General features: G+C 38.1%; 9 protein-coding genes across 13 annotated transcripts; 4 read left to right on the top strand and 5 right to left on the bottom strand.

Moving 5' to 3' along the window:
• LOC104722070 (probable L-type lectin-domain containing receptor kinase VII.2) lies at nucleotides 13–3,371 on the bottom strand. Of its 2 annotated transcripts, none has more exons than XM_010440172.1 (4): nucleotides 1,236–3,371; nucleotides 471–562; nucleotides 340–382; nucleotides 13–185 (listed from the first exon to the last, which is right to left on the bottom strand). In XM_010440172.1, exons 1-2 carry the CDS (start codon nucleotides 3,278–3,280, stop codon nucleotides 535–537), a joined length of 2,073 nt encoding a protein of 690 aa, XP_010438474.1. In that variant the 5' UTR covers nucleotides 3,281–3,371; the 3' UTR covers nucleotides 13–185; nucleotides 340–382; nucleotides 471–534. The 2 variants fall into 2 exon arrangements, with proteins under 2 accessions (XP_010438474.1, XP_010438475.1); XM_010440173.1 differs by having other exon boundaries at nucleotides 13–198.
• Nucleotides 4,215–5,010, top strand: LOC104722072. Its single transcript, XM_010440176.2, has one exon. The coding sequence runs from the start codon at nucleotides 4,443–4,445 to the stop codon at nucleotides 4,920–4,922; it is 480 nt and encodes a 159-aa protein (XP_010438478.1). The 5' UTR covers nucleotides 4,215–4,442; the 3' UTR covers nucleotides 4,923–5,010.
• LOC104722074 (mannan endo-1,4-beta-mannosidase 5-like) lies at nucleotides 7,133–9,593 on the top strand. Its single transcript, XM_010440178.1, has 5 exons — nucleotides 7,133–7,775; nucleotides 8,248–8,445; nucleotides 8,565–8,687; nucleotides 8,777–8,988; nucleotides 9,090–9,593. The coding sequence occupies exons 1-5, from the start codon at nucleotides 7,413–7,415 to the stop codon at nucleotides 9,490–9,492; spliced, it is 1,299 nt and encodes a 432-aa protein (XP_010438480.1). The 5' UTR covers nucleotides 7,133–7,412; the 3' UTR covers nucleotides 9,493–9,593.
• LOC104722073 lies at nucleotides 9,508–10,435 on the bottom strand. The gene has a single exon (XM_010440177.2). The coding sequence runs from the start codon at nucleotides 10,312–10,314 to the stop codon at nucleotides 9,703–9,705; it is 612 nt and encodes a 203-aa protein (XP_010438479.1). The 5' UTR covers nucleotides 10,315–10,435; the 3' UTR covers nucleotides 9,508–9,702.
• LOC104722075 (formin-like protein 5) lies at nucleotides 10,811–13,104 on the bottom strand. The gene is made up of 3 exons (XM_010440179.2): nucleotides 12,702–13,104; nucleotides 12,171–12,458; nucleotides 10,811–12,067 (listed from the first exon to the last, which is right to left on the bottom strand). Exons 1-3 carry the CDS (start codon nucleotides 12,843–12,845, stop codon nucleotides 11,006–11,008), a joined length of 1,494 nt encoding a protein of 497 aa, XP_010438481.1. The 5' UTR covers nucleotides 12,846–13,104; the 3' UTR covers nucleotides 10,811–11,005.
• Nucleotides 15,461–16,184, top strand: LOC104722077. The gene is made up of 2 exons (XM_010440181.2): nucleotides 15,461–15,723; nucleotides 15,921–16,184. The coding sequence occupies exons 1-2, from the start codon at nucleotides 15,598–15,600 to the stop codon at nucleotides 16,035–16,037; spliced, it is 243 nt and encodes an 80-aa protein (XP_010438483.1). The 5' UTR covers nucleotides 15,461–15,597; the 3' UTR covers nucleotides 16,038–16,184.
• Nucleotides 16,047–17,371, bottom strand: LOC104722076 (GPI-anchored protein LORELEI-like). The gene is made up of 3 exons (XM_010440180.2): nucleotides 17,180–17,371; nucleotides 17,033–17,089; nucleotides 16,047–16,874 (listed from the first exon to the last, which is right to left on the bottom strand). The coding sequence occupies exons 1-3, from the start codon at nucleotides 17,259–17,261 to the stop codon at nucleotides 16,528–16,530; spliced, it is 486 nt and encodes a 161-aa protein (XP_010438482.1). The 5' UTR covers nucleotides 17,262–17,371; the 3' UTR covers nucleotides 16,047–16,527.
• On the top strand, nucleotides 19,172–20,928 carry LOC104722078 (E3 ubiquitin-protein ligase RMA2-like). 4 transcript variants are annotated; one of them, XM_010440183.2, is made up of 2 exons: nucleotides 19,172–19,568; nucleotides 20,155–20,928. In XM_010440183.2, the coding sequence occupies exon 2, from the start codon at nucleotides 20,160–20,162 to the stop codon at nucleotides 20,745–20,747; it is 588 nt and encodes a 195-aa protein (XP_010438485.1). In that variant the 5' UTR covers nucleotides 19,172–19,568; nucleotides 20,155–20,159; the 3' UTR covers nucleotides 20,748–20,928. The 4 variants fall into 4 exon arrangements, with proteins under 4 accessions (XP_010438485.1, XP_010438488.1, XP_010438486.1 ...); XM_010440186.2 differs by having other exon boundaries at nucleotides 19,187–19,272; XM_010440184.2 differs by lacking the exon at nucleotides 19,172–19,568 and adding an exon at nucleotides 19,576–19,927.
• Nucleotides 21,478–23,985, bottom strand: LOC104722080. Its single transcript, XM_010440187.2, has 3 exons — nucleotides 21,970–23,985; nucleotides 21,755–21,886; nucleotides 21,478–21,664 (listed from the first exon to the last, which is right to left on the bottom strand). The coding sequence occupies exons 1-3, from the start codon at nucleotides 23,347–23,349 to the stop codon at nucleotides 21,611–21,613; spliced, it is 1,566 nt and encodes a 521-aa protein (XP_010438489.1). The 5' UTR covers nucleotides 23,350–23,985; the 3' UTR covers nucleotides 21,478–21,610.

Below are 25,780 nucleotides of genomic sequence, written 5' to 3' on the forward strand. Positions count from 1 at the left end.
TTGGGTAAAATATTGGACCATTTGGACCAGGTACATTAACCTAAACCAATCGCGGCCACTGTCATAACCAAAGACCATCCATATCCACCATTCGCATAAACAATAACTGGGGCTTCTTGTCTTGTACACTGGGCTACTATGGGAACTTGACACTGGTCTACTATGGGAACTTGAGCCTGAGCCACCTGCGTGAAAGAACTGAATGTTGTAAACACAACATGAGCAACGCCAACACTAGAGGCTGGGTGGATCCATAGAGAACACATAGAGAACCTAAAACAAGCTAAGTTAAGCAAAGAAAACCTAAAACGAGCTAAGTTAAGCACAAAGATATATTACCGAATAATCCTAGTTCAATTTGGCCAGCAAATTCATCACATCCCTGCAAATCCAAGGCAAGGCATGATTGAGACAAACGAATCTAAAGAACAACCTAAAGAAGAAGAGAAAGAGGAGGCAGGGAGATTTACCAGAGGACAAGCATCAGTGTCAGAGTCAGGCTTCCCCGTTACTAAGAAGTTGTAGAGGCGGGTCTCAAAAACTTTGCCTATGATTTGTGCACCTGCAATAACACTCAGAACAAAAGAACAATTAGAACACTCAGAACAAAAGAACAATTAGAAGTTAAGCATTTCCAAACCTAAAACGAGCTAAGTTATGCACAGAGAACACTCAGAACCATTTGTTTTATGGATCTTGTCACAAAGAGCAGGAATAACCAGATCAAGCTAAGCACAGAGAGAAATTACCGAATAATCCTAGTTCAAAAGAGATTGTTTAGGAAGTTTTTTAAAATCTTGCTGATTTGTTTTTCCTAATCTTGTAAAATCTTTCTATTTGATGAAAAAATTTTCATGACTTTTGTTATGAAGGAAACGATATAAAATCTTAAACCAATAACATAAAATTAACCAGGAGGAATGCCGAAGATGGGTCCATTCACAGGGAAAGATCCACTGCTCAGTCGACACAAAAAATAATCTTTGCACCAGCCGAGAATCGAACCCGGGTCTGTACTGTGGCAGGGTACTATTCTACCACTAGACCACTGGTGCTATGTTGTACATTTCGAGACAATACCATCTCATCTCTCATAATATTAAACGACTCAAATAAAATATATTGTCTCATGCAGTTTTTAGTCAAAATTCATACAATCTTATATACATAAGAATCACAGAACATGTATAGTACAAAAATTCAATAAAATTAACTCACGCTAGTTAGTTCCTCACCGTCCATGAAGAATGGAACCATAACTTTGGAAGGAATTAGAATAAGAAGACGAGTTCCTTAGATCTTGGATTGTGGGATGTTTTTGTTGTTTGCTTCCCTCACCAGTTTCCAACAAGTAAGAGCTCTTCACTCTCTCCAACAAGCTCATTTCCCTTTCACCACCATCCTCCACTAATCTCCCTTGTTCTAATATCTGCACCACTTGTCTCATCTTCGGACGCACTCTCGGATCAGGATGCACACACAACAGTCCTATTCTCAAAGCCATCTCTACTTCCTCGGTCTTGAACCTTCCATTCACCTTTACTCTCTCGTCTAAACCCTCAACCACTTTGTCTTTTTCCATTAGTCTCCATATCCATTCGACTATCCCTTCTCTTCCTTCCTCTATTGGCCTCCTCCCACACACTACCTCCAACACAAACACTCCAAAGCTATACACATCGGTTTGTGTCGATGCTCTCCCTGTCTTAACCAGCTCAGGCGCCATATAACCCGCTGTTCCAACAACATGTGTCGTGCTAACCATCTCTTTACTAGTGTTCTGCAACTTAGCCAACCCAAAATCACCTACCCTCGCATTCATATCCTTGTCAAGCAACACATTGCTTGACTTTATGTCTCTATGTAACACCTTTGACTCCCACCCTTCATGTAGATACAACATCCCTGAGGCCACATCTCTTATCACTCTCATCCTTTCCTCCCAGTTCAACATCTCGTTACAATCAAATATCCGCTTATCAACGCTACCATTCTCCATATACTCGTAAATCAATACCAAACTCTCTCCTCCTTTCTTGGACCAACCTTTTAGTCCAACTATATTCTTGTGCCTTAGCCTCCCTAAGCTCGAGACCTCGGCCAAGAACTCACTCGTCCCACTAACACTCTCTCGAGGGCTCATCATGATTCTCTTCACCGCCACTTCTTTGCCTTCTAACACTCCTCTATACACCTTAGAATTCCCTCCGTATCCGATCATGTTCTCTTCCGAGAACCCTTTCGTTGCTTCCAAAACGTCTTTGTGTTGCACTATGTGAGGCCAATACTCTGTTTCCCAATCTTCAACATCTCCTTCTAGCCTCTGCTGCCTTCGCTTCCTCACAACGTAGAAACAGAGGAACCCAATAACAGAGAGTAATAACACAACACCACTAGAGACCCCAGCAATGAAGCCTTTAGACTTTAAAACTGAGTCATCTAACAATTTAAACGAAGGAAGATTCCTAGTGATCAAAGCATCACCAATGGATAAATTGGTGTTGCTAAAACTCCATGAAAGAATCCTATGGCTTTGTACTAGTTGTCCTGTGGATGCGGTGAATCCAACGAACATATCGTCAAGTAACACTCCAGTGAGATTCAAGGGTATGCTTATGAGTGGTCTAATGGGTTTCCTAGTTCCAGCTCTAGCCATAGTTACATTGATGGCTGACCCATTAAACTCAATCCACGCCTGGTAATTCTCACCACTGTTAAGCCTCAACTTCGTGAATCTCTCGCCGTCTCTTCCTCCATAGAAACCGGCAACTTCAGAAGAAACAGAATTGAGGGAATTGACGTCGACGCCGACGTGGTTGTCATTGATGTCGTTGAACTCTTGGTTAGCGAAAACATCAAATTCTACGGCGAAGATTCGGTTGTTAGTTGCACCGTTATTAGTCAAGTTGAAGAGGCCAAGATGCTGAGAAGAACTCGCGGCGGATGTTTCGGAGAAAGGGAGGAAGACGAAGGCGAAGCCGTGGCCAGGGGAGAGGTGTTTATAAGGAGCCATGGAGAAGATAAATGACGTGGCGAAAGGTAGAGGTATGGCGGAGGCGGCGGTTGAGATTCTTGAATGGTATAGACCACGTCCGATGGAGAAAATGGTTTGGTTGGTGAGGGTGAGGATTGACGGAGGGGAATCAACGGTGGCTGAGCCGACGAGAAGTGTGTTGTTGGTGGTGAAGTTTGAGTTGTAGATGAATTGGATGCATGAGATTGATCGGAACAAGAATTGTGTTGTGACGAAAAGGATAAAAATAGAAACTTTAGAGAACATGGTGAGAGACAGAGAGGTCTTTTGGGTACAACAAGTGGTGTCGTTTTGAAAGAAGTATATGGGAAGAAGAAGAACAAGAACAGCTTGTCAGAAACTCAAAAGAGAATTATTACAAGTGTTTTCTTTTGTGACGGTGTCTTTTATATATTCAAAAGAACCAATTATTCAAACATATGGTATGAACTGGAAAGGATCCATTCCAAAGTCAAAATTATTAACAAGATAATATTTGCTTATTCTATGTGTTTTGACATATATTTGATTAACAAGATGGTAACAAACAAATAAAAAGATACGCCACAATATCAGCCGTGATAATTTGGTCTCTTGTAAATTTTGATATTTTCCTATGCATTTGGAGTTTCTTTTTTGTTTTTTTTTCTTGATCCGAGCCACTTGGAGTTAATGGTTAAATTGGACTTGGTATTTTGCTGTCAACATTTATGGGGTATGATGACCTTATTGGTCAAAGAAGTCAGCTTTGAAATGTCAATATATTCATCTTCTCATCTCTCTTTCAATTCTTTCAAACATTATCGCACATAACTCGAATTATTCGTTTACCGTAAGCATCATAGTACTATAATCTAGTCAAAGGCCTAACAGTAACTATCAACTACTTTCTTGAATAGTTGAATTCTTGGTATGTCTCATTTCATATTAACTTTAATGTACATGATCACATTCAACTTTACACTAAAAAACATTGGAGTCCCATATTCTTCTTTTGAAATGTAATGTGTGTCAAGTAATCTTACTAACCATTTGGTTTATAAAACGCTACGTTTTGAGGGATGAGCCAAAAGCACGAAAAAGAAAAAATGGACACAGAGCTCTCCAACTGTCAGTTTGCAGGAAAAGGCAAAGACTTTAACTGGACCGCTAAGAAAAAAGGCACGTGATGAACACTACCCAATAATCAAGAGCGTGCTATTCACGTTACGTCAGATTCGACTAGGCTTAAGTAGAAGCAAAAAAAGAACGTTCGATCACTTTCCTTTTCTCACAATTCTTCACCGCAAACACTCACCCCCAAAAAAGGAATCATAAGAAGAAGAAGCTTTGGACAAAAAAAGGGTATTTTACTCTTTACCCTAAACTTTACTTTACCAAACCAGACACAGACACAGAATCATAAGATCAGATCTGGTGGTTTCAAACAATGGCGGACAAGGAAGAACAAGAGACGATGACCTCGTACAAGCTGTTTCTGAGAGTTATAAGCAAGAGAAGAACATGGGCCTGTCTGTTTCTTGTGGTCTACGCGATCCTCTTGTCTTCTTCGTGGAATTCGCTGAATTCGATAGTGAATTGGTACGGTGATAACCACCAGACGTCATCTGGTTTGCCTGCGCTTTACGCCTCGGTTCTTTTAGGTGCTGTGTTCGGAGTTCTCTCGATGGCGGCGGCGCTGTTCATAGCTGTGCCGGCGATCGTTGTGATCTGGATATCGGTGGTGGTGTCGATGGCTTTCGCTGGGAAATCGAGGAAGAGAGTGGTGATCGAAGGGAGGAAAGTGACGAAAGAGATCGCTGGTTTTGTGTTTAGGGTTCTTCTTAAAGAAGGAAACTTCGTGGCTCTTATTTGTGCTCTTCTTGCTTACTTCGTCTTCTTTAACTCCTACTCTTTCACTTCTTCTTGATTCAATTTTTTTGTTGCGTTTTGTCTCATTAACGAAAACATCTTACAAGTTACAACTAATATATCGAAATCTTTCCTCGTTAATTGTTGTCGTCGTTTAGCTTAACAAGATTTGGTTTCTTGATGAATCTGAAAAATATCGAGATCTTCTTTGTTGGATTGATGTGTGTGTTTCTGATGATGTCAGATCGAATGCTTCCACGTCACAATACCGACACGTGAAGTTATTTGTCATATCTTTTGTTTATTTCTTTTAGAGGAACACAGATTCTTCTTTTGGTCTCTCTGTTTGTCGGTCGTTCTCTGTCTCTGTCCGTAGAAGAGCTTCTCAAACTCTGAAGTCTGAACTATAATATGGTGTTGAAGGCCTTTTTTGGTGGGCTTACCGGTTTTACCGTCGAGTACCACATTGGTTGTAACTTCCATAGACTAATGAAGAACTGTTTAGTGAAAACGTTTGGTATACAGTATATGGTTTCACTAATCTTGTTTCTGAAGTTTTGGTCTCTTAAATGTCCTAAGCGTTTTATAGCTTTATTTAACTATTGAAGTATTTGAAAATTCTGTGAGATAACTCATGCTACTAACAATTAGATCATTTGTCAACACATTTTATTTTTGTATACTTTGAAGACGTTTGAATTTCTTAATTACTTTGTAACAGAATTTTTTTTAAAAGTTTGTTTTGGGGTCAAACAACTTATATATGATTTAAAAGATGACAATGACCCAGAAACTATGAAACATATATACTGTGACAACAATGGGGGAAGATAAATTGTGTTTGAAGGAGGAAGTGCATGTGATTAGGTATGGACCGTATGGTCCATACGGCAGTTGTTAGGTAAAAGCTTATAAAGTGATGAGTATTCTTCATCATGTAGCATTAATAACTACTGTTAGAAGGTGCCCAATCCAAGTCAAAGCATAGTTTATAAAACAAGTGAACGATTATGCATATTTGACAAAAAGGATTTATATTTTCAAAACATGTTCCCATATTCTTGATCTATAATGAGTATAATTCTCAGTCATCTTTTAGTATATCTTACTTAGATTTTGTTTGCATTTCTCTTCACGTGTTATTCAAACTCATTGCTTACGTTCAATAAAAATCCTTATAATATGTATTATACTATTATGAAATGACTCGACAGTTCCGGGTGTTAAGAAAACTAGCTAGAAAAGCGTCACCGACAACATTCAAGAATTCAGTATTTTACTTCTGTCTATTATTTAATTATATACCGCAGTCCCACACCCTTTACTTGTAAACTTGTAACTTGTAAGTACAATACATGTCGGCAAAAAAAGTAGTTAACAAAACATTAGAAAAATACAAAAGCGGAGACGATTGTGATGAACTGGTTCACAAACTTTGTTATCGTAACTTAATATTTAGTTTTGGCTAAACTACAAGGATAAAAAGAAAATCTTACCACAAATGTAGTTGTCATGCTTATCTATAGTATATGCTATCATCGTATTCATAAACAAAACGTGGGCAACACCTCGAATGATTTCATTTTCATCAAAGAGAAGTAGATGTTGACTCTATGCAGAAGCTAAATATTTAATCTATGTCTGAATTAACCGTTTTATGTATATTCTAAACGAGTTGGTAATAATAGTATGAGTTAGGAACTTTAGTAGTAAAGGGAATGATCTTGTAAACAGTATAATAATTTCAGAAGTGAAAATTATTAAAAGGGTTCACAGTTAAGGTATTCACGTCACATGAATGAACAACAATGAACATTTCTCAAAAATTCGAAGTTGATGACACTCCAACGCATGTGACCTGTTTATTTACTTTTTCTTAGAGACTTTCATATGTTTGTTTAGTCTCTTATAGTTTTATTTCTTAAATACTAGGTTAATTTCTGTGCCTTTTTTTACTCTTCGTTGGTGGGTCAAAAGTTCTGTTCTTTTCTCTTCAATTACTTACTTATTTTACATACATCAGTAATTAAAAGTATCAAATTTATAGGAAGATAAGTAACTGCAACTTAGTAGCTTTTGTAGAAAACAAAAAACATCACTATCATTGAAAAAGCTCTTTAATTATTTCACAAAAGAAAATCAGATTACTTGATTGAAAAAAAAAAAAAAAAACATAGTATTACAGAAAACTACAGTAATTTGGGGTCCATTTATTTTATAAAAATATATAATTTGTGTAGAGTAAACACAATTAAACTAATACAAAAACAAAGATATATAGAGATCTGTGTCTCTGTGGTTCATTCAATTATTCGTTCATAAATATATTTTTCTGCTTTGTTTCAATTAGGAGCGATTTTTTTCAAATCTGGTCAATTTTTTAATAAAGGATTTGCTATTTCCATCTGGGTTTCATAAAAAAGTTTGGATTTTGCGACTCATCCACTGAACAAGGCTCAGGCTTTTTTCTTCTGGGTGGCCACCGACTCTATTCAAAGAGCTGTTTTCTCCAATTCTGGGTTTGTGGAGGAGGAGGAAGGAGGAAGGCATGATGGTGGCTGCAAGGAACAGGCCAATGCTACGAATCTTAGGTTTTTTTATATGCGCATCTTTCATCTATCTCACATTTAGGGATTTGTGGTTGAATCACAAGAGGAAACCAAAGTTGGGGTTTGTGAAAAGGAACGGAACTCAGTTCGTTGTTGATGATATGCCTCTCTATGTAAATGGGTGGAACTCGTATTGGTTCATGGCCCATGCCGTTGATGAACAGAGCAGAAACCTTGTCGGTGAAATGCTTGAAGCTGGTGCTAAAATGGGTCTCACTGTTTGTCGAACTTGGGCTTTCAATGACGGTGGCTACAACGCTCTTCAGATCTCCCCTGGCCGATTCGATGAGCGAGTCTTTCAGGTATATCTTTTTATCTTTTCCCTTCAATTAAGCGTCCAGTTCTGTGACTGTGATGATCTCTCTCTCTCTCTCTCTCTCTCTCTCTCTCTCTCTCTCTCTCTCTCTCTCTCTCTCTCTCTCTCTCTCTCTCTCTCTCTCTCTCTCTCTCTCTCTCTCTCTCTCTCTCTCTCTCTCTCTCTCTCTCTCTCTCTCTCTCTCTCTCTCTCTCTCTCTCTCTCTCTCTCTCTCTCTCTCTCTCTCTCTCTCTCTCTCTCTCTCTCTCTCTCTCTCTCTCTCTCTCTCTCTCTCTCTCTCTCTCTCTCTCTCTCTCTCTCTCTCTCTCTCTCTCTCTCTCTCTCTCTCTCTCTCTCTCTCTCTCTCTCTCTCTCTCTCTCTCTCTCTCTCTCTCTCTCTCTCTCTCTCTCTCTCTCTCTCTCTCTCTCTCTCTCTCTGTGATCTCTTGTTTAATGGATAATGTTGGTCCACTGGTTAGGCCTTGGATCATGTAATCGCAGAGGCGAAAAAACATGATGTTAGATTGCTACTTAGCTTAGTGAACAATTTGCAAGCTTATGGAGGGAAGAGTCAGTATGTGAAGTGGGCATGGCAAGAAGGTGTTGGTCTCAGTTCTTCCAATGATTCCTTCTTCTTTGATCCTTCTATCCGCAATTACTTCAAAAATTATCTCAAGGTAAAATGGTATTTTGCTGCTGCTATGATTCAACATTAGAAGATCATTTAGTGACTGTGTGAGAGCAAAGCCTATATGAAGGGTTAAAGATTGAATTTTTATTGTCCTGATTTTTGCAGACTCTGCTCACTCGGAAGAACTCAGTAACTGGGATAGAGTACAGAAACGATCCTACGATTTTTGCTTGGGAGTTGATCAATGAGCCACGATGCACTACTGATGTCTCTGGCAAAACTCTCCAAGTGAGTCCCTCCATTTCACCTAGAAAGAATAATTCACATTGTTTATTATTCCGCAAACATGTTAATGTGTTTTCTTTGTGGGATCACAGGACTGGATAGACGAAATGACGGGGTACATTAAATCGATTGACGACAAGCATCTCCTCACAGTAGGCTTGGAAGGCTTCTATGGTCCTGAGAACCCAAAACGGCTGACTGTTAATCCAGAACAGTGGGCCTCTGCGCTTGGATCAGACTTTGTCCAAAACTCTAATTCCTCAAACATCGATTTTGCATCTGTTCATATCTACCCTGATCACTGGTAAGTCAGCTCTGGAACAAAGAATCAAGATATGATTTGACTGAGCTATTGGGGGGTTCTTGTCAGCAGTTCTTACATCTTTTACATATATGTATGGGCAGGTTTCATAATCAGACCTATGAAGAGAAGCTAAAGTTTGTGGTGAAATGGATGCAATCTCACATTGAAGATGGGATGAAAGAGCTAAAGAAGCCAGTTCTGTTCACAGAGTTTGGACTCTCGAACCTGAATAAAGACTACGAACCATCCCAGCGAGATAAGTTCTACAGAATCATCTTCGATGTAGTTTACAAATCAGCCAAGAGAAGGAAGGCAGGAGCAGGGACATTGGTGTGGCAGCTATTCATGGAAGGCATGGAAACGTTTGGTGATGACTTTGGGATTGTACCACATGAACAAGACTCAATCTATAAACTGATGATCGAACAATCTTGCAGGTTGGCTAAAGTTACAGGACGTCGTAATGAACATAAGTTGAAAAAGCTTTGTTCTCACAGACATTGAGAGAATCACACTTGTAAAAAAACTGTTGTCATTTTCTTTCAACAGTGAAAATCTGATTCTCAAATTTTGTTGTATACAAAGAATCATTTTGATGCATTCAATCTAGTTCCTTTGTTCTAATTCATATAAAAGCAGAGAAGTTCATATAAGCACAAATACAAAAAAAAAGACTATACTCTTCAGATCTAAACCCTACATAGAGAGATCTAACTAGGAACTACGCTTAGCCAATCTTGGTGATGTCCTCGTTGAACTCGTCTTGTTCACTTTCTCAGTCTTCTTCTCCTTCAAAATCTTCTCAACCAATTCCGATTTAATGGATTTCTTGTTGGCGTTAACCACCACTTGGGGAATGTTGTCTTCAGCGACTTTATCAAACTCATCAGAGAGCTTTCTCCTGATTCCAACGACACCTTCATCTTCAGATCCGACCTCTTCATCGTCAGAATCGTTCAGATCTAAGTACCTCCTTCGTTTGACAATAACGGGAGCCGGAGGAGGAGACTCAGAACCAGATCTCTTCTTCTTCCTCTCAGAAATACCGGATTCGAGTTTCACAGGGGTAGATTTCTCAAGCTGAGCACGGAGCTTGTTGACGTTTCCTTCGATTCGACCCTGGAGACGGAGACGAGTGAAGTTGAGACCACCCATGGACCAGTGAGCGTCTCTCGCCCATGTGAGAAGCGGATCTAGCACAGAGAGTGGCGGATCAACACGGCAAGAGTTGAACTGAGGATTATCGAAGAAACGAGGTCGGGGAAGCCCGTTGCCGTAGAACTCAACTGGTCTTATTGCGAGATGTTTCTTCACTGGCGTCATCATCTTATGGAACAGAGACACTGACAGATTGAGAGAGATTGAGAGATCGAGAAATTGAGAGAGATCGAGAGATTGAGAGATGGAGAATGATGAGTTAGTGATTGGAGATTGGGGGGTTAGGGTTTATATTGAAGATGAGTTTTGGCGGGTGTGGTTTAGTGGGCGCGAGACTCTAACCCGCGCTGCTTGTAAAAATAAAAACTTTGCCGCCTCTTCAATTATTTGCTTTCGCGCAGTTCTTTTTTGAGTTAATTTGGTTTCAAGGGATTTACGCAAATCTATTTCCTTTCATGGGATACGTTTTTTTTACTTTGTTGGTATAGAAATATTGATTTCATTATTATAAAATTAAATTATAAGCTTGCCCTTTTGAGTGTTTTTTCAAACGAACGAGATTCGATATAAACAACTCTGCGATCAAACACAAAGCTGCTCTCGATGCACACAAGATTGAGCAAAAGATAAGCACTCATCATCACAAGGAACATTGAAAGTGAAAAACATACACAAAATAATAGGGCTTTTTAAGAAAACGTAAATTGAGTCGCATAAGAAGAATACACAACAGACCCAATCTATTGGGCCCAATAAAACTAGGGCCTTATAGAGTAACTCAAAGACAAGGGAGGAAAAGCACAGTTTTATTGTTGTAAAAAGATACAAGTAGACAAGGAAGGGGTATATTATGAGACTTTCACCATCCTCCTCTGGGAGGTCCTCCTGAGGACTGTCCACTCAATCTGTCTAAGAGGGCGTTAAAGTCGATGGGTTGGCCACTCTCCTCCATCCGCTGAATCACGGCCATCACATGGTCTCCTCTGAACCCCATGCTCACTAGCTTCTCTATCAGTTCTCCGTATTTTGATCTTAAAACAGGTGGTGCACCAGTGTTACCGCCACCTGCCTGGTGAGGCTGGGGAGCGTATCCACCACCTTGTGGACCTTGCAAGTAATGGGCCTGTTGCTGTTGATGCTGCTGCGGCTGGGGTGGTGTGTATTGCATTCGCCCACCTTCATACATGGCATTGGCATACCCGGCAGAAGGAGGAGGAGGTCCTGATTGTAGATATCCATCGCCTGTCTGGGGGCTATAAGACATCTTTGTCTGCTGCGGAGCCTGTGGTGGTGGTGGTGCACCGTATCCGTAAGCTTGCATAGACTGTTGTGGAGGTCCAGAGTATGGTGATTGCATCTGCATGCTGCTTGGCAACGATTCTACAGGGGATTGGTTGCTTGGTGGTGCAGGCGGGTATGTTTGGTAAGCTCCACTTGACGGTGGTGGCCTAGCCTGTGGCTGGGGAGGCCAGTTTTGCTGGTACTGCGGGAATGACTGAGTTTGGGCTGAGCTTGGGTGGGATGGAGCAGGAGGTGGAGGCATGTACTGACTCTGTGCTAGTGGTTGTGATGGTGGAATGGGAACAGGGGCAGGTGCAGGTGCAGGTGTGTTTTGAAGCTGTGCAGGAGGAGGAGGCATGTAATACTGCTGCTGCTGCTGCTGTTGTGGCTGCAGCTGCGGCTGCGCTGGCGGTTGTGGGGCTATTTGGTGAGGCAAAGCAAGTGCAAGCTGCTGGTTGTGTGGATCTGAGGTGTTCTCGGTCTTCTTAGGCTCTGGAACAGGAGTAGCTACCCGATCCTCACCATGTTGAGAGTGAGACGAAGAAGATGACTCTTTCTGCACAAGTTGAAGTTTTGCTAGCTCTTTCTGAGTGTCTGCTAGCTCCTGTTTATCTCTGAGAATCTGGACTGACCTATGCACCTACAACAACAGAACATATAGAATGGTCTCAAACTTCCAATGAAATTAAAATTAACAAAAAAAAAAAAAAAAGGATTCATAAACAATTGCAAAACACACAAACCTCTTGAAGATGTTTGTCAAGAGATCTAAGCTTGACATCAGCCTCCTCGTGCTCATGAGTCAACTCCGATCTCATTTCCCCAATAGTCTTATCAAGGTTGTAGCAATAGAGTTCAAGCTGGGACAAGCGTGAGCTGATGCCTTCAAGAAAACGCATCATGTTATCAGCATACTTCTTCATGGTTCTTTCGACAGTGTCAGTAAGGTCTTGGCTCAAAGAGTCCTCCGGTGGGCTGTAAGAGCTTGTCGGAAAAATCGAAGACCTAGCCATCCTCGTTTTATGGAACTCCTGCAAGCAAAAAAAAAAATGAAACAACAAACTAACTCAGTAATCATCATGATCAATTCGAAATACAATTGTTATTTCTTCCGGTTCAAACAGATAACGATCGAAACTAGCTCCTCATCAATCACAATCTAATCCAGCAATCATATACTAAAATCGAAACCCTAAAATTCCCAAATACCAATAATTGAGCAAAGCCGAAAAGTAAATTACAGAACGGAAGAAGAAATATGTAAGTGAATTCACCATGTTTGAAGCAGCGATGGAAGGATCGGAGTGAGGACCATTAGAAGAGTCCTGGTTGGTGTAGTCAGAGCAGAGGATATCATCGGAGCCAAAATCGAAGCCTTTAGATCCTGAGTTGACCCGACCCGAAGATCCAGACGCCATTTGAATCCGAATACTTAGAAAAAAACTAAGATCGAGAGAGGATCAAAAATAAGGAAATCTCGATTTAGAGATCAAGTCTTGGTGGAAAAGCAAAAAAAAAGGTTTGCTTCTTCGTTCTCTTCGAAACTTTGAGAAAACGCAAGCAGGAGGAAAACGTTTTTTTTTTTTGGTTTGTTTAATTACAAAAAGAAAAGTCCCAAGTGGAGAAATAAAAAAAATAAATGGAGTTGTTTAGTTTTCAGACTCGAGAGAGAGATAAGGATGAAGGAAGAAGGAAACAGCCAAACCGACTTTACTCTTCTTTCTTTATTCTTTATTTATACTTTTAGTTCCTAAGGATTGTAATTATTTCGATTTTGCCACCTTTTGTTTAAATTTACAAATTACATCCTTTGAATTTAAGAACTACGTCGTTTCGCGGGCGCTGTGGTTTATTATATGGAACCGGAGAATCTTCTTCAGTTGGTTATGAGTCGACGAGTGTTTGGAGAGAATCTCAGTTTTGTTGTCGTCTCTGATCCATCTCTAACCTTGAATGAAATGAGGCGTCTCGGACTCACAGATCAGAAAACGCGGATAGGACCTTGAATGAAATGGAGATTCGTTTGTGGCTGAATGTGATTACATAACTCAGAATGGATTTGAGGAACAGAGCTGCTTTTAATTTCATGATGCATTGAGGTAACTTGGAAGAACACCAAGTTTTGATCTTTTTTTTTTTTTTGGTAGGTTTGATGTAGATGAGAAAGAAAGAGTGTTATGAGATTGGTTTTGATGTTTATAAGGGTGTCATTTGGGGGTCTCTTTTCATTGAATTTGAAAGTGACAGACGATATAGTTTTGGTGCTCTTTGATTCCATAGTGACTATGTGCAGCAAACTAGCTTCTCAACGTTGATACTATTCTTCCTTGATATGTTTTCTAAATATCTTTATGGATAGCAAGGATACTGTTTGGAGAGTCTCTTGGTCTTGTGTAAGCCTAGCAAGTAGCATCTTGTTTGTCTTGTCTTGTCTAATCTCAGCATCTTCTAGGCATTGTCTCCTGCTTTTTTTTGAGATCTATAGTCACTTTGGTCAGCTAAACTTGTTGAAGAACATATTCTAGCTATTAGTTGTATCAGAAACATGAACCGGTTATGATCGGAGTTACACCAAGAATGATGCTTAATTGTAGCTTTATGATGTATCTTAGCCTCTGCATCTTTGTGATGATGGTGGTGATTAATGATCTCCTTGGTGATAGTTGGGACAAACTCTTGTGAGAACTTGTTTGAAACTGTAATAAAACTAGTTCTCATGATTTTGCCCCGGTGCGTTACTTGCAATGACTCCCCAATACATACACAGATACACCCATTGAATTGCTTCGTCTTTTCCTGGACATCTTTGTAAGGCTTATCCAACATATTGAACTCTCCAGCAATCACTTTGGTCAGAAAATGTTACATTCTTTTCTTGGTCACATTTGTTTATTTGTTTTTTGGGGACACCAAATTATTTACATATAAGAGTAAAAGCAAGTTGTTTGGTTTTTGGTCTTGCGGCATGATCAAATGATTCACGTAAAAGATACGGATATGGACCGAATAAGTTTTTTGGCCGGTGAGAAAAGTAAAGATATGTGGACAAGATTATGAGAATGCGCAAACGATAAAGTCCTCCAAAAAGTAAAATTTAATTATTAAGAACCCATCCCTACAGAAAACATAGCCGCAAAGCGCTTTTTATTTGTATCCATATACATCTTCAATCAAAACTTTTTAGTAATTAATTGACAACTAATTGGGATTATATACGCCACCACAAGATGCTAAGTAGTACGATCATGTTTTGTTACCATGTCAGAGTTTGATGGGTTTAAAACATTTCACTACTCTGTTTCTCTTCAAATAATAGTGACCGGGCATAATTTATTGTCAATTGTCATGTCTGTATCGAAGAATAAATGTGTTAACACAATAACACACATTAAATTTGACGCAGACAACATCTCACCAGAAAACCAATATGGATTTGTTAAGTTCATATTCACAAATGAGTTTTTTACATCAATCTGGTTATGAGATTAGGTTCTCAAAAGACAAAAAATAATCAGAACCACTTGTCCAACACCCTTGTTCCCCCGTCATATTAGTAGTGTTTTCAACCTTATCTTATGAACATTTCATTTTCTCGAACCTTATCTTATGAGCCTAGAATAGCAACAGTAATTAACGAGAAAGAAGATGGGTAGACTTGTCCAATACAGACTCAGTGACTCACAGTTGCAACAATTGTCCGGACACGTGGGTGGGTTTACCAACCAACGATGGACCCATTTTCATTTAAACAGATCAACCAATCATGTACCTCTTTGTGTGGTTCTAACTTCAGAAGCCTCAAAGTACATTTCTTTTTTCCAAGTCTTTGACCATGTTAACCCTCTTCATTTTGCACGCATCTCATATACTCCAATCACAGTTCTTCTAGAAGATAAATCTTTTTTTTCTTTCTAAAATACGATTACCAATAACCTCAACTGTAATTAACACCATTAAAACATGCTTAAGATATTTGGGAAAAAGGGTAAAATGGTATGTAAATGGTCAACTAGCATTGCGTATATAAACCGTCGGCTATAGAAAGCAAACGCCCTCAAAAAAAAATTTCCCACATTATTCTCCCATCTGTCTACGGTTGCAGATTTATCTTATTTAACACAAAAAAAAAAAACAGAGTCCACGAGTTTGGGATAATTTGTTGACCGAGACATGAAGAAATCTGGAATCATTGCTGCTGCCTCCATCTCTGTTGCTGCTTCAGCCACCGCCATCTCTGTTGGCTCTACCAACACCTCCGTCTCCTTCTCTTCCCCGGAATCTAATCATTCCCGTCAGGTAAAACAAAAAAAAACAGAACCAATCTCTTTGTTTCTCGGTAGCATCAAAGTTCCCTCCTCTGTTTTTGCTCTGTTTCATCAAGTACTCTTACACTAAGTAATCTCAAACAAATTTATTGAATTACAAGGTTGGATAAGAGGTTTTGTTTCCATGGATTCGGAAGTGTAACGAGTTAAATTATATATTTTGATTAGGATTCAAAGGATAAACAGAGGAAGAAGAAGGGTTCAGAAGATGGAGGAAATGACAAGTTTGCTCCAAGGTTTGATGGGTTACGATTCATCGAGACGCTTGTGACTGCTCACCGATAACCTTTTGCATTGCTCTCATTTGGAATTGTTTGCCCAATTGATCAACAACAAAACTATTACTGATTTATTAGTGTTTCGGTGCTTTGGATTAAATTAAAGTGTTACCCACCATGACAAGAGGCATGATTTATGTTTCTATTTAATTAATTTTTCTTGCTAAATTGTATTCCACTGACCTTTATAAGGCCTTGGAGATTATTATTAACTCAGCCCATTTATGTTCAAACACACATGTTCTTGATCCACAAAAACATGTTATTGAATGCTAGTTTTATCATGTGTTTGTAACAAATGGTTTTATTTACTTGGCGCAACCAAAGAGTTTTAGGCTTTGGGACCATATAATTTATTCGGCCAAGATTCGAAACCATAACATATGTGCTCTGCTCACACAACGACTAACAATGGAATGTAATATTATATAACTTATATCTTGTGACATATACTTTTTTTTTTTTGTCAAACTCTTGACATATACATAAGATTGTCTTTAGAAGAGGCAAAACAAGATAAAAATAGTGATTAGCAATGCAAGTCTCGGAACAAGAGGGATCAATGCATGGGAAGATGATGCAGTGGGCTTGACGTCGGTGCAGTCGAGGCCTTCTTTGCCTTCTTTGCACATGTTAGCGAATATTCCAGGAGGATAACGACCGTAGAGATTGATGTAGCTGAACATTGTGGAGGCGCAATCTGTCTTCTCATCGTTAAGAGCTTCCGCGAATGGGCAAGCAAAGTCCTTGAAGGCCGAGCAGCATACCTTGGCCGGATAATTTGGTCCTTTGCATTTACTCGTTATGACTGTGTAATTCTTGGTCGCAAAATCTTCTTTGCATGCTGTTAAAAAAATGTTATTAACGCAATAATTGAATCTTTCTTATTAGGATAATTAATAATGAATAATCAATCGATCATGTTTTTAAACACACATTAATGACTTTGTGAGCTCTTATAACGATCAATATGATACAAATTTGTGGAAGTTAATTACTTACTTGCCTTTGCCTGAAGAAGGGCTCGGCTTGTAGCTTGGTGGGACTCAAGTTCATCAACTGCACATAGAAATATCAGATTTTGTTTCAACAAATCTAAACAATATTTTAATAAACAGGAGTAAAATATTAAATAATTGTTGAAATTACGAGAGATGTGGAGAGACAAGGCAAATCCAGACAAAAGGAAGATTGAGAGAAGAGAAACCAAACAATGATGAGTAATCTCCATGTTTATGTTTCCTCCTCCTTTTTATTTCTCTTTTGTCACATTTGATTTTTTTTCTTTGTAAACTTCTTTGGTTTTTTTTTCGTGTTTCCTTTAAAAGTTATAGGAGGAGAGAAAAATATTGCGGATATACCGGATCATTGGTTAGAAGAAACAATAGTATGAATCAGTTCATGCAAAAACAAAGTTACTGTTAACTAAATTTAATCCATTGAGAAAAACCATAAAATTAACCAATAAATTTCACAGAGAAGTTTAATACTTACAGTATAATTAATTTTGGTTCAACTACCAATGGCTGATATCCATAATAAACTGGGAACCGCCCATTTCCTTGGCTCAGTTCTCCGGTCCGGATCGTTAAATGCAACTTGCTCCAATAATTTCATATGATAATTTGAATACATTATCACGAACGTGTATATATTATTATAATATTCATATATATATATATATACGTTTTCTAAAAATAGTATTTGTATATTTACAAGTTACAACTGTATTTAACCCCAGAAATAGAAAGCTACAACTGTATCCCAATTTTGTTATTGTCGTTTTTAAAATGATAAATGTATTTTCTCGGGATGTTTTGTCAATCGAATAATCTATCTATCTACATTATGTAATTTAACAGTAAACACCTAGGGTGAAAATTATCTTTCTACTCTGTATCGGTTTGATGAAGTAAATTCTTATTTTCTTTAAGTCTTATATGTTAATTTCTTGAAAATTCGACCCAAAAAAAAAAAAAGGATTAGGTAAATGACTGACTTTTTATCAAAAAGATTTTACCATTGTCCAACACCTGGCTGCATGATATATATCTACATTCTACATTATCTACGTGCTTTGGTATATCGTTTTCTAAAGAAATACTTTTCACAATAATGAATATAGTGAAATGACGTAAGTCGGACGCAACAAATAAGTGATAATTTTGGATGATTATATAATTTGCGTGATTGCTTATGATAAAAGAGAGTATTACAAACGAAACTGTAATTGATAGTTTTCCTCTAAAAGATAGTACTCGTAGACTACAAATTTATATAGTACTATAAGTTATTTATTCAAAATTATAATTTAAAAAAAAAATGTAATAGTATATAGCATATATAAACTCATCTAACAACCTTAACTAAGCGCCATGATAATTGTCAAAAAAAAAAAACTAAGCGCCATGATCATAATCAGACATAACAGTGACGAGACAACGTACACGAATTTAAGGCAATGTTTTACTATAACTGGATTTTTTGGGGTTGCCTTCTTCTGCAATTAATAGTATAGATGTGGAATATTAAATATGGTCTGGTGACACCAATGGCTCCTTTTGCTTCCGTGACGTGTAACCTAATTATCTTTGTGGGTTTATAAACTATTCCAACCATTGGTTGAATATGACCTTTAAATTAAGGCTTTTATTAAAATTTTATCATTCCCCTCCTCAGATTCCAACTTTGATTAAACAACTTACCAAAATTGCCATTGTTATTCATTCAACACCTAATAATTACAAATTCTGAAAATTTAAAGACGCAAGGCACCGAAATAAGCAGAATTTTACAAATATTACATGAGTTTTGTTCAATGGTGTAACGGTGCAGCCATGGAGCTCCACGTCATAGAGCTTTGGGCAGTATCTACTGTTGTGTTGCCAGAAACAGAAGCTGCCAACTTCTTATCTTTTTTTTTTTCAAGCCAAATTCTTATCTTGTGAAATATGATATTTTTAATGGGGGAATTTTGCAATATTATTATTTTTGTCCATGGACTCATGTGGACATTTACCATATTTCCACTTGTTTTTTGTCAACAAAATTCTATTCAAACTGAATAATTAATTTTTTATAAATATACTTAGTTGTGAATAAAATTATGGTTTATATTATCTTCTTTACTTTTTAAACGAAGCTGATCCGTTGCTGACCTTTTCATAAAATATAAAGACAGGCTTAAGGAGGAGAGAAAAAAAAATGGCGTTTCGTTACTTTATCTAGTACTATAATTTTAGGTAGACGTTTCTTCTCCTGATTTTCATTTTGCACCTTACAAAACAAAAATAATACAAATACTTGTATGTGTGTGTGTGTGTCTTTGTGTATATTATAGGGTCTCGTGCTTCTGCACCACCCTCGATCTAATATTCTTCTTACCCATTCTGTGCTTCTCTCTAAAACCCAAAATAAATCATTTTCTCTGTTCTTCTTCTGGCCATTGTAGCACAACCCAATACAAGCTCTCTCTAAACTTTCCAAAGTCTTTAAAGACAGAAGAGATCCATCGGTGCTTTTACAATCTCTCCAAAGAGTACGTCCCTTTCTTGTGTTTATGTTGTTGCGTGTGTGTATATATAAAAGCACCAAATTAATAGATCTACACTGTTTTTGAGTTACTACTCAAAAAAGATTATTCTTTGTTTTTTTTTTATAAACTATCAGTTTTTAGATCATCATACGACTCAACTCTTTTGTAGATGTGTTTTCATTAGTTTGTTAACTTATCTATCACTTGTTTCTTCTGTTTCATCAACCACTCCGTTTCTTTTTTTTATTATTTGCCTTTTTTTTTTCTTATAAGATAACGTGTTTTAGGATTTAAGTGAAAACAGAGCAAAGCTTTCGAAACCGAAAGTGATTAATTAGGTCAAGTCTTCATACCTTCAGCCTGTCAGAGAATAAGATCCTTACCTTCTATTTTGTTTTTCTAATCCTTACTTTACGTTCGTGTGTTAGAATAAGTATAGTTTCAAGATCGATCATGATTTGTATATACACAATTCTGTTATGATCTATATTGATCTAAATAGACTTTAGTGTTTTACAAATTAGGTGAAATCTCATCAAATAAGCAAACGACTGGTCAAGTGAATGTGTTTTTTTGTCTTGTGTTGCAGTAAAAATGGAGATAGAGAATGAAGACAACACAACATTAGGTGATTCTGGAGGAGGAGACTTCGACTGCAATATATGTTTGGATCAGGTCAGAGACCCGGTCGTGACTTTATGTGGCCACTTGTTTTGTTGGCCCTGCATTCACAAGTGGACTTATTCCTCCAACAACTCAAGACAACGCATCGATCAATACGACTGTAAGAGGGAACCCCCAAAATGTCCCGTCTGCAAATCCGATGTCTCCGAGGCTACGCTTGTCCCCATCTACGGCCGAGGACAGAAAACTCCACAGTCCGGTTCAGTGGTACCGAACAGACCATCCGGTCCGGTTTGCAACGTAAGAACAGGGGTTGGTCAACGTTTAGGTGAAGGGGAGAGTCAACGGTATATGTATAGGATGCCTGATCCGGTGATGGGTGTTGTATGCGAAATGGTACACCGGAGGCTATTCGGTGATCCGTCTTCGAGTAACGTGGCACCTTACCGTGACACCAATGTCCGGTCGAGGCGGCGAGCAATGCAGGCGGAGGAGTCACTAAGCAGAGTCTACTTGTTCTTACTTTGCTTCATGTTTATGTGTCTATTTCTATTCTAATTATAAATATACACATGTGTATATATAATTATATATATACCAATTGGAATCAGTATGCATATATATATGTAATAAGAGTGTGTGTATATATATGTGTAAGAGTGTTGATTCCTTAAAATTGTATAATGAGCACATTAATAAAGTCCAAATAAAGTAACGACACAAATTGGCTTGCTTCTTCTATGCTCGATTTATTTATACGTGTATGTGGATATGTGATGATGTGAGAAGATGAGAGCATGGGTGAAAAAGGAGGCTTATCTTCAACTTAAGATAGGTTTGTGCACCCAAAAGGATGATAGTGGCATTAGAATGCGACACAAATGATGTTGCTTGTGGTCGGATTACCATCGTTTAAAACAAAATAAATTTTATTATAAATTTTAAAAATAAGGGGCCCCTAGATTTGATTGATATCGGCGAATTAATACTGTGAGATAGAAGTAGAAACTTTAATTTTATGTGTTTTTGGTAGGAGTCTTTCTTTATACATTAAAAACGTTGCAAAGAAAATTGGTATAGTGAGTGGATTGGGATTGGAATTGGAATTAGCTGGTTTGATTAAAAGCATAGACTAGACTGAGATGGGTCGGTCTGCACGAGACAATCCCTCATTCACGGGATCCATTTTTTCTAACTTCAAAAGTTGTAATTTATTTGCCTACCTTGATTTAGTTTTTTTTAAATGTTCGAATTTTTCTTCTCGGTATCTATAGACCAAAATAAAAAAGAGTGAATTGGGCTTCAAAGAAGTAATCAATCAGATAGTAACAAAGTAAATGTAAATTTACAGAGAACTATAAAACGTGAGAGACGAAGCCCTTATTTACACAACAGGAAGAGGAAATGAATTGTTTCCTACATTACAACTTTACTCGGTAGAAACGAACCAGTTTCATCATCTGTACCCTCTCCTCCTGCATATCATCCACATTTTTACGTTTTCATTTACCATTATAAGACGATCAAAATGGTCCAAATCGGATTTGTGGTGCGATAATATTTACCTGAACCGGAACCTGACCAGACTCATCAGGCTGCTGCGGAAAATGAAATCCTGTTGAGCAATTCTTCAACCTCTCCGGATTTTTCACCCATGCTTTCCTACCTTCGCTCACTTTCACCTGGAACCTCCATGTCTACCAATTCATATACAAAAATATGTAATGTTAGATTCAAACCCGTTAAGAAAACGGCTATTTGAGATAGTGAGTGTGTATACCTGAGAAAGCGGAAACGTGTCTCTCTCAATCACACCTCCTTCAATGTTTATGCCGGTGCCTTGGCATTCTGGACAGAACACCGAAAATATTTGCCAGCTCACGTCGTTTGCCAACTGATTCCACTTCACACCAGTCTGACCACTATGCTTTGTGCATCTCTTTTTGCCTTTTCCACTCACCATCTTGCTCCCAAGTATTTCACTCTCACAGAAGAGAAACCAATGTACAACACAAGACACGTGAAATAGGTGAAACGCCCCCAGGAGGTTTCTGCTGCCGCACACAAGATTCCCTGTCTTTAAGTTTAGTATTGCTGCCGCATCTTTCCCTGGAAGCATCTTTTGCTTACAGACTTCACATATTCTTTCAGAAAATATCCGCTGTTGCCTCCTCAGCTCTCGTCTTACAGTTCTGTTCTTCACGACTCTTTTGCTCATGAGACTATCATCATAATCAGCAATTAGAGCTCTTGAAGAGTTTGAATTACGACCTGAAGAAACCTCCTCAGAAGAGTCATACTGATTACACAGAGATTCACTGGTGTCCTCTGGATCCGAAAAAGACTTCTTTCTCTTCCTGCAACTGTCCTCGCCGTTACATGATTCTGGTGACTGACTAGATGTGAGAAGTCGGCTCGGATCATCGAGCAAACCCAGCCTACCCAAATTGTAGAAGTAGGAGAACGTAACGATAGCAAAGTCATGATCTGGGACCGTAGCCTTCTCCTCATCAGAAGGACCCTCATCTCCTAACCACTCGCACCATAGTTTATCAATCCAAGTTGTGCGTCCTTTGGTTTCAAACAACCTGGCAGCTATTCTTCCAAAGCCAATGAACTTTGCTTCCACATCAAGAGTTTTCTCCTTGATCAGCACACCAGAAATTATCAGATTATCCGCACAGTGACTAGGTTCATCATCAGAAACCTCAGCAGGCTGGTTATCCCCATTTGATTCAATGACCCTGTTGTTATCATACTCGACAATAGCAAATCTTTCTTCATCTCCGCAATGCTGCAACTGACAGGGAACATCTTCGCCACCAGCGATTGGAGTTTTATCTTCTTCTGTTGCTCCAGTTGAACTATCAAAGAAAAGGACACCATCGCTGAAAGGCCAAGGATTCGTTCCAAGAAGTGTGATCCTAGCACATGCCAACCTCTCCTTGTGAAGGTTACCATTCAAGTGTCCAAGCAAGATTGTGTCGCTGTAGCATGGAGCAAGACACAAAGTGCAGAAGAATACGAAACGTTTGCCATCCTCACGTAGCTCAATGTACGTGTGCCCTTGTAACCTCAGATTCTTCAGAGTAGTTTTAGCCAACTGCTCTTTCAAATTGACAGTAGTCTTTTGTAACCCTAATTCAGTCTTATCAGCCATTTCAGAGATCCAGCAAAGACAAAAAACAACTTCACGATTCAACAAAACCTAAAAATAAGAAATCCCCAAATTCCACAAGTCTGAAAACCCTAAAGTGTTTGAGAGTTCGAAACAAACCCTAACAAGTCACAATTCCCACTAAACACAAACTTCTAAACCCGTAACGAACAAATTGTTCACCACTGACCTAGAAAAAAAAAGACGCTACGAGCTTCGATTGGATCTCGGAATTCAGATGCAAAGAGTAAAAAAAAAACAAACCAAAGGGAAGAAGAAGATACGAATCAGCACAAATTGTTTCCACATATTCGAGGCATATTCGGCACAGGACTTTTAGAGAATCGTTTCATTCGAACACCGGCGAAAAGGTCAACGCGAGGAACAGAACGATGAAGATGATGGAGAGAAGAACGCGAGTCCATCGCTGCCAACATTTTCATGTATTATTTCACGCGGAACTCGCCAACACAAGAAGAAGAAGAAGAAGAAGAAGAAGAAGAAGAAGAAAAATCTCTCTCGGAGGAATCTGGATTGACCGGAGAACGGAGAAGAAACGACGGAGAATTGAGCTAAGAGAAGAAAGAAAAAAAAAAATTGTTTTTAACCGAAATTGAAGAGAGAGGAGGAGAGACTCGTGTGAAAACTAATTCTTGTATTTAATATTATTCACGAAAAGCAGGTGTGTGCCATTTACTAACCGTTGGATTTAACATGGACGGTTGAGATGTAATTTTGAGCTTTTATTATAGGTGTGGGAGATTCGAATTTTCCGAAAGGAGATGCTCTCGTCCCGAGATGAGATTTGGATAAACTTCAACATAATTTAATTAACAATTAAATGAATAAACTAATTTTCCACTTTATATTAAGTTCGACTCCCTAGCGTTTTAATCTTTTCGGCATTCAACCCCTAACTTTAGTTATCTTTTACATTTAACCCCACATCTTGTATTAATAACACACGCAACATTGTTTTTTTCTTTCTTTCTAAGGCCTGTTTTTAAATTGGGCCGAGAGTGACTGTTAGGTGGCCCAAACGGAGAAGAGAACCAAGGTGAGAAGTTTTAAACCGGCTTGTAACGAAGCAGAACGAGACACGGAATCAGAGCATCCTTCGTTCTGATTCTTCCTATATACGAATAAGATCTATGACAAGACATTCACTCAATAAAATACTCCTTATGAAAAGATAGGACCAATCCTGCTAAGTCGTCACTTGTTTGTCGAGCTGTCTGCAAACAAATGAAAAATAAGGAAACTGTTTTAACAAAACTACTTGTTGATGGTTTGTCATAGATCTGTTACCTCTTTAGCTGCATTACGGTTTGTTACCTCTTGAGTCTTGTCAATCACTATTTGAAACTAGGTTCTACTACATTTAGTAATTTAGTTTATAATGCTGGATTCAAAGACCGGTTATGTAGATGGTAAATAGTCTTAAGTCAAAGTCTGGTGTAAATTGGAAGAATGGTAGAGAGGGTTTGGTGGGAGCGAGGGAGAATGACATGATTCTGATGTGAACTGGATAAGATTCGAATGTACAATTAAACCCGCCTAATTAATTATTCATTTACTTCATGTGAATCAGTTGTACATTTTGACTTTTAAACACCACTCTTTCACATTCTATAATCGTCTAATAATAGTACTTAAATCAATAATTAGTACACAATTGACGAACTGATTCTAATTTTTCTGTGTAGTAACTAAATAAGGCAATGATTCGAAAACTCTGATTACAAAAAGACTACACATGGAGAGAAATCTTTTAAGTAAAAACTTTGCAAGCATTATTTGAGTGCATATATACACCAAACAAATCAGTCATGTCTATTTATATATTTTTTGGCACTACGCTTTAAAATACAATCATTTTTTTAGAAACCGTAATTGACGCTACAAATATCTCCTTTTTTAAGTTTTATACTTTTATTTTTTTCCCCATAGCTTTAAGAAAGTAACGTCACATAAATGCAGGGTTGTATAATACAAAAATAGAAGAGAGTTAGTAGTCATGTGCATTGTGATAAAACAATCAAATCGTGGATCCACTTTTATAATTTTATTCCGGCCTGAATGATATATAGTTATAATCTATTGCCCCACCAAAGTAATTCTAACAACAACAACAACAAAAACCTAATTTGTCATTAGTAAGCTAAGGTGGTTGTTCGTTACATCATACAGATTTGCGCGAAAACCGTTAACATTATTATATATATATATATACTGTTTTCCAATATTTATAATGAAATGATTGATACGTTGTGCGCACGAGATTGGCCATCAAGATTTCGTTTGCGTAAAATATCCATTACTCCATTCAACTACATTCATTCATTCATAGATACATATACTAGTTATTATTATATAGTATAAACGTTACTAACAAAATATTTGTTATCTTCGTAACCAAATAAACATCAATAAA

This window comes from Camelina sativa, chromosome 11 (genome assembly GCF_000633955.1).
Source record: "Camelina sativa cultivar DH55 chromosome 11, Cs, whole genome shotgun sequence".
NCBI lineage: Eukaryota > Viridiplantae > Streptophyta > Magnoliopsida > Brassicales > Brassicaceae > Camelina > Camelina sativa.

Excerpts from the sequence above, each read along its gene's own strand:
- LOC104722070 (XM_010440172.1), bottom strand. The coding sequence starts at position 3,280 with ATGTTCTCTAAAGTTTCTATTTTTATCCTTTTCGTCACAACACAATTC. Across the intron at positions 563-1,235 it reads GGTTCCATTCTTCATGGACG|GTGCACAAATCATAGGCAAA; the intron begins GTGAGGAACTAA and ends GTGTTATTGCAG.
- LOC104722072 (XM_010440176.2), top strand. The coding sequence starts at position 4,443 with ATGGCGGACAAGGAAGAACAAGAGACGATGACCTCGTACAAGCTGTTT.
- LOC104722074 (XM_010440178.1), top strand. The coding sequence starts at position 7,413 with ATGATGGTGGCTGCAAGGAACAGGCCAATGCTACGAATCTTAGGTTTT. Across the intron at positions 7,776-8,247 it reads TCGATGAGCGAGTCTTTCAG|GCCTTGGATCATGTAATCGC; the intron begins GTATATCTTTTT and ends TCCACTGGTTAG. Across the intron at positions 8,989-9,089 it reads CATATCTACCCTGATCACTG|GTTTCATAATCAGACCTATG; the intron begins GTAAGTCAGCTC and ends ATGTATGGGCAG.
- LOC104722073 (XM_010440177.2), bottom strand. The coding sequence starts at position 10,314 with ATGATGACGCCAGTGAAGAAACATCTCGCAATAAGACCAGTTGAGTTC.
- LOC104722075 (XM_010440179.2), bottom strand. The coding sequence starts at position 12,845 with ATGGCGTCTGGATCTTCGGGTCGGGTCAACTCAGGATCTAAAGGCTTC. Across the intron at positions 12,459-12,701 it reads CCATCGCTGCTTCAAACATG|GAGTTCCATAAAACGAGGAT; the intron begins GTGAATTCACTT and ends TTTTGCTTGCAG. Across the intron at positions 12,068-12,170 it reads TTGACAAACATCTTCAAGAG|GTGCATAGGTCAGTCCAGAT; the intron begins GTTTGTGTGTTT and ends CTGTTGTTGTAG.
- LOC104722077 (XM_010440181.2), top strand. The coding sequence starts at position 15,598 with ATGAAGAAATCTGGAATCATTGCTGCTGCCTCCATCTCTGTTGCTGCT. Across the intron at positions 15,724-15,920 it reads AATCTAATCATTCCCGTCAG|GATTCAAAGGATAAACAGAG; the intron begins GTAAAACAAAAA and ends TATTTTGATTAG.
- LOC104722076 (XM_010440180.2), bottom strand. The coding sequence starts at position 17,261 with ATGGAGATTACTCATCATTGTTTGGTTTCTCTTCTCTCAATCTTCCTT. Across the intron at positions 17,090-17,179 it reads CTTGTCTCTCCACATCTCTC|TTGATGAACTTGAGTCCCAC; the intron begins GTAATTTCAACA and ends TTCTATGTGCAG. Across the intron at positions 16,875-17,032 it reads CCTTCTTCAGGCAAAGGCAA|CATGCAAAGAAGATTTTGCG; the intron begins GTAAGTAATTAA and ends TTTTTTTAACAG.
- LOC104722078 (XM_010440183.2), top strand. The coding sequence starts at position 20,160 with ATGGAGATAGAGAATGAAGACAACACAACATTAGGTGATTCTGGAGGA.
- LOC104722080 (XM_010440187.2), bottom strand. The coding sequence starts at position 23,349 with ATGGCTGATAAGACTGAATTAGGGTTACAAAAGACTACTGTCAATTTG. Across the intron at positions 21,887-21,969 it reads ACACGTTTCCGCTTTCTCAG|ACATGGAGGTTCCAGGTGAA; the intron begins GTATACACACTC and ends ATGAATTGGTAG. Across the intron at positions 21,665-21,754 it reads CTGGTCAGGTTCCGGTTCAG|GAGGAGAGGGTACAGATGAT; the intron begins GTAAATATTATC and ends GATGATATGCAG.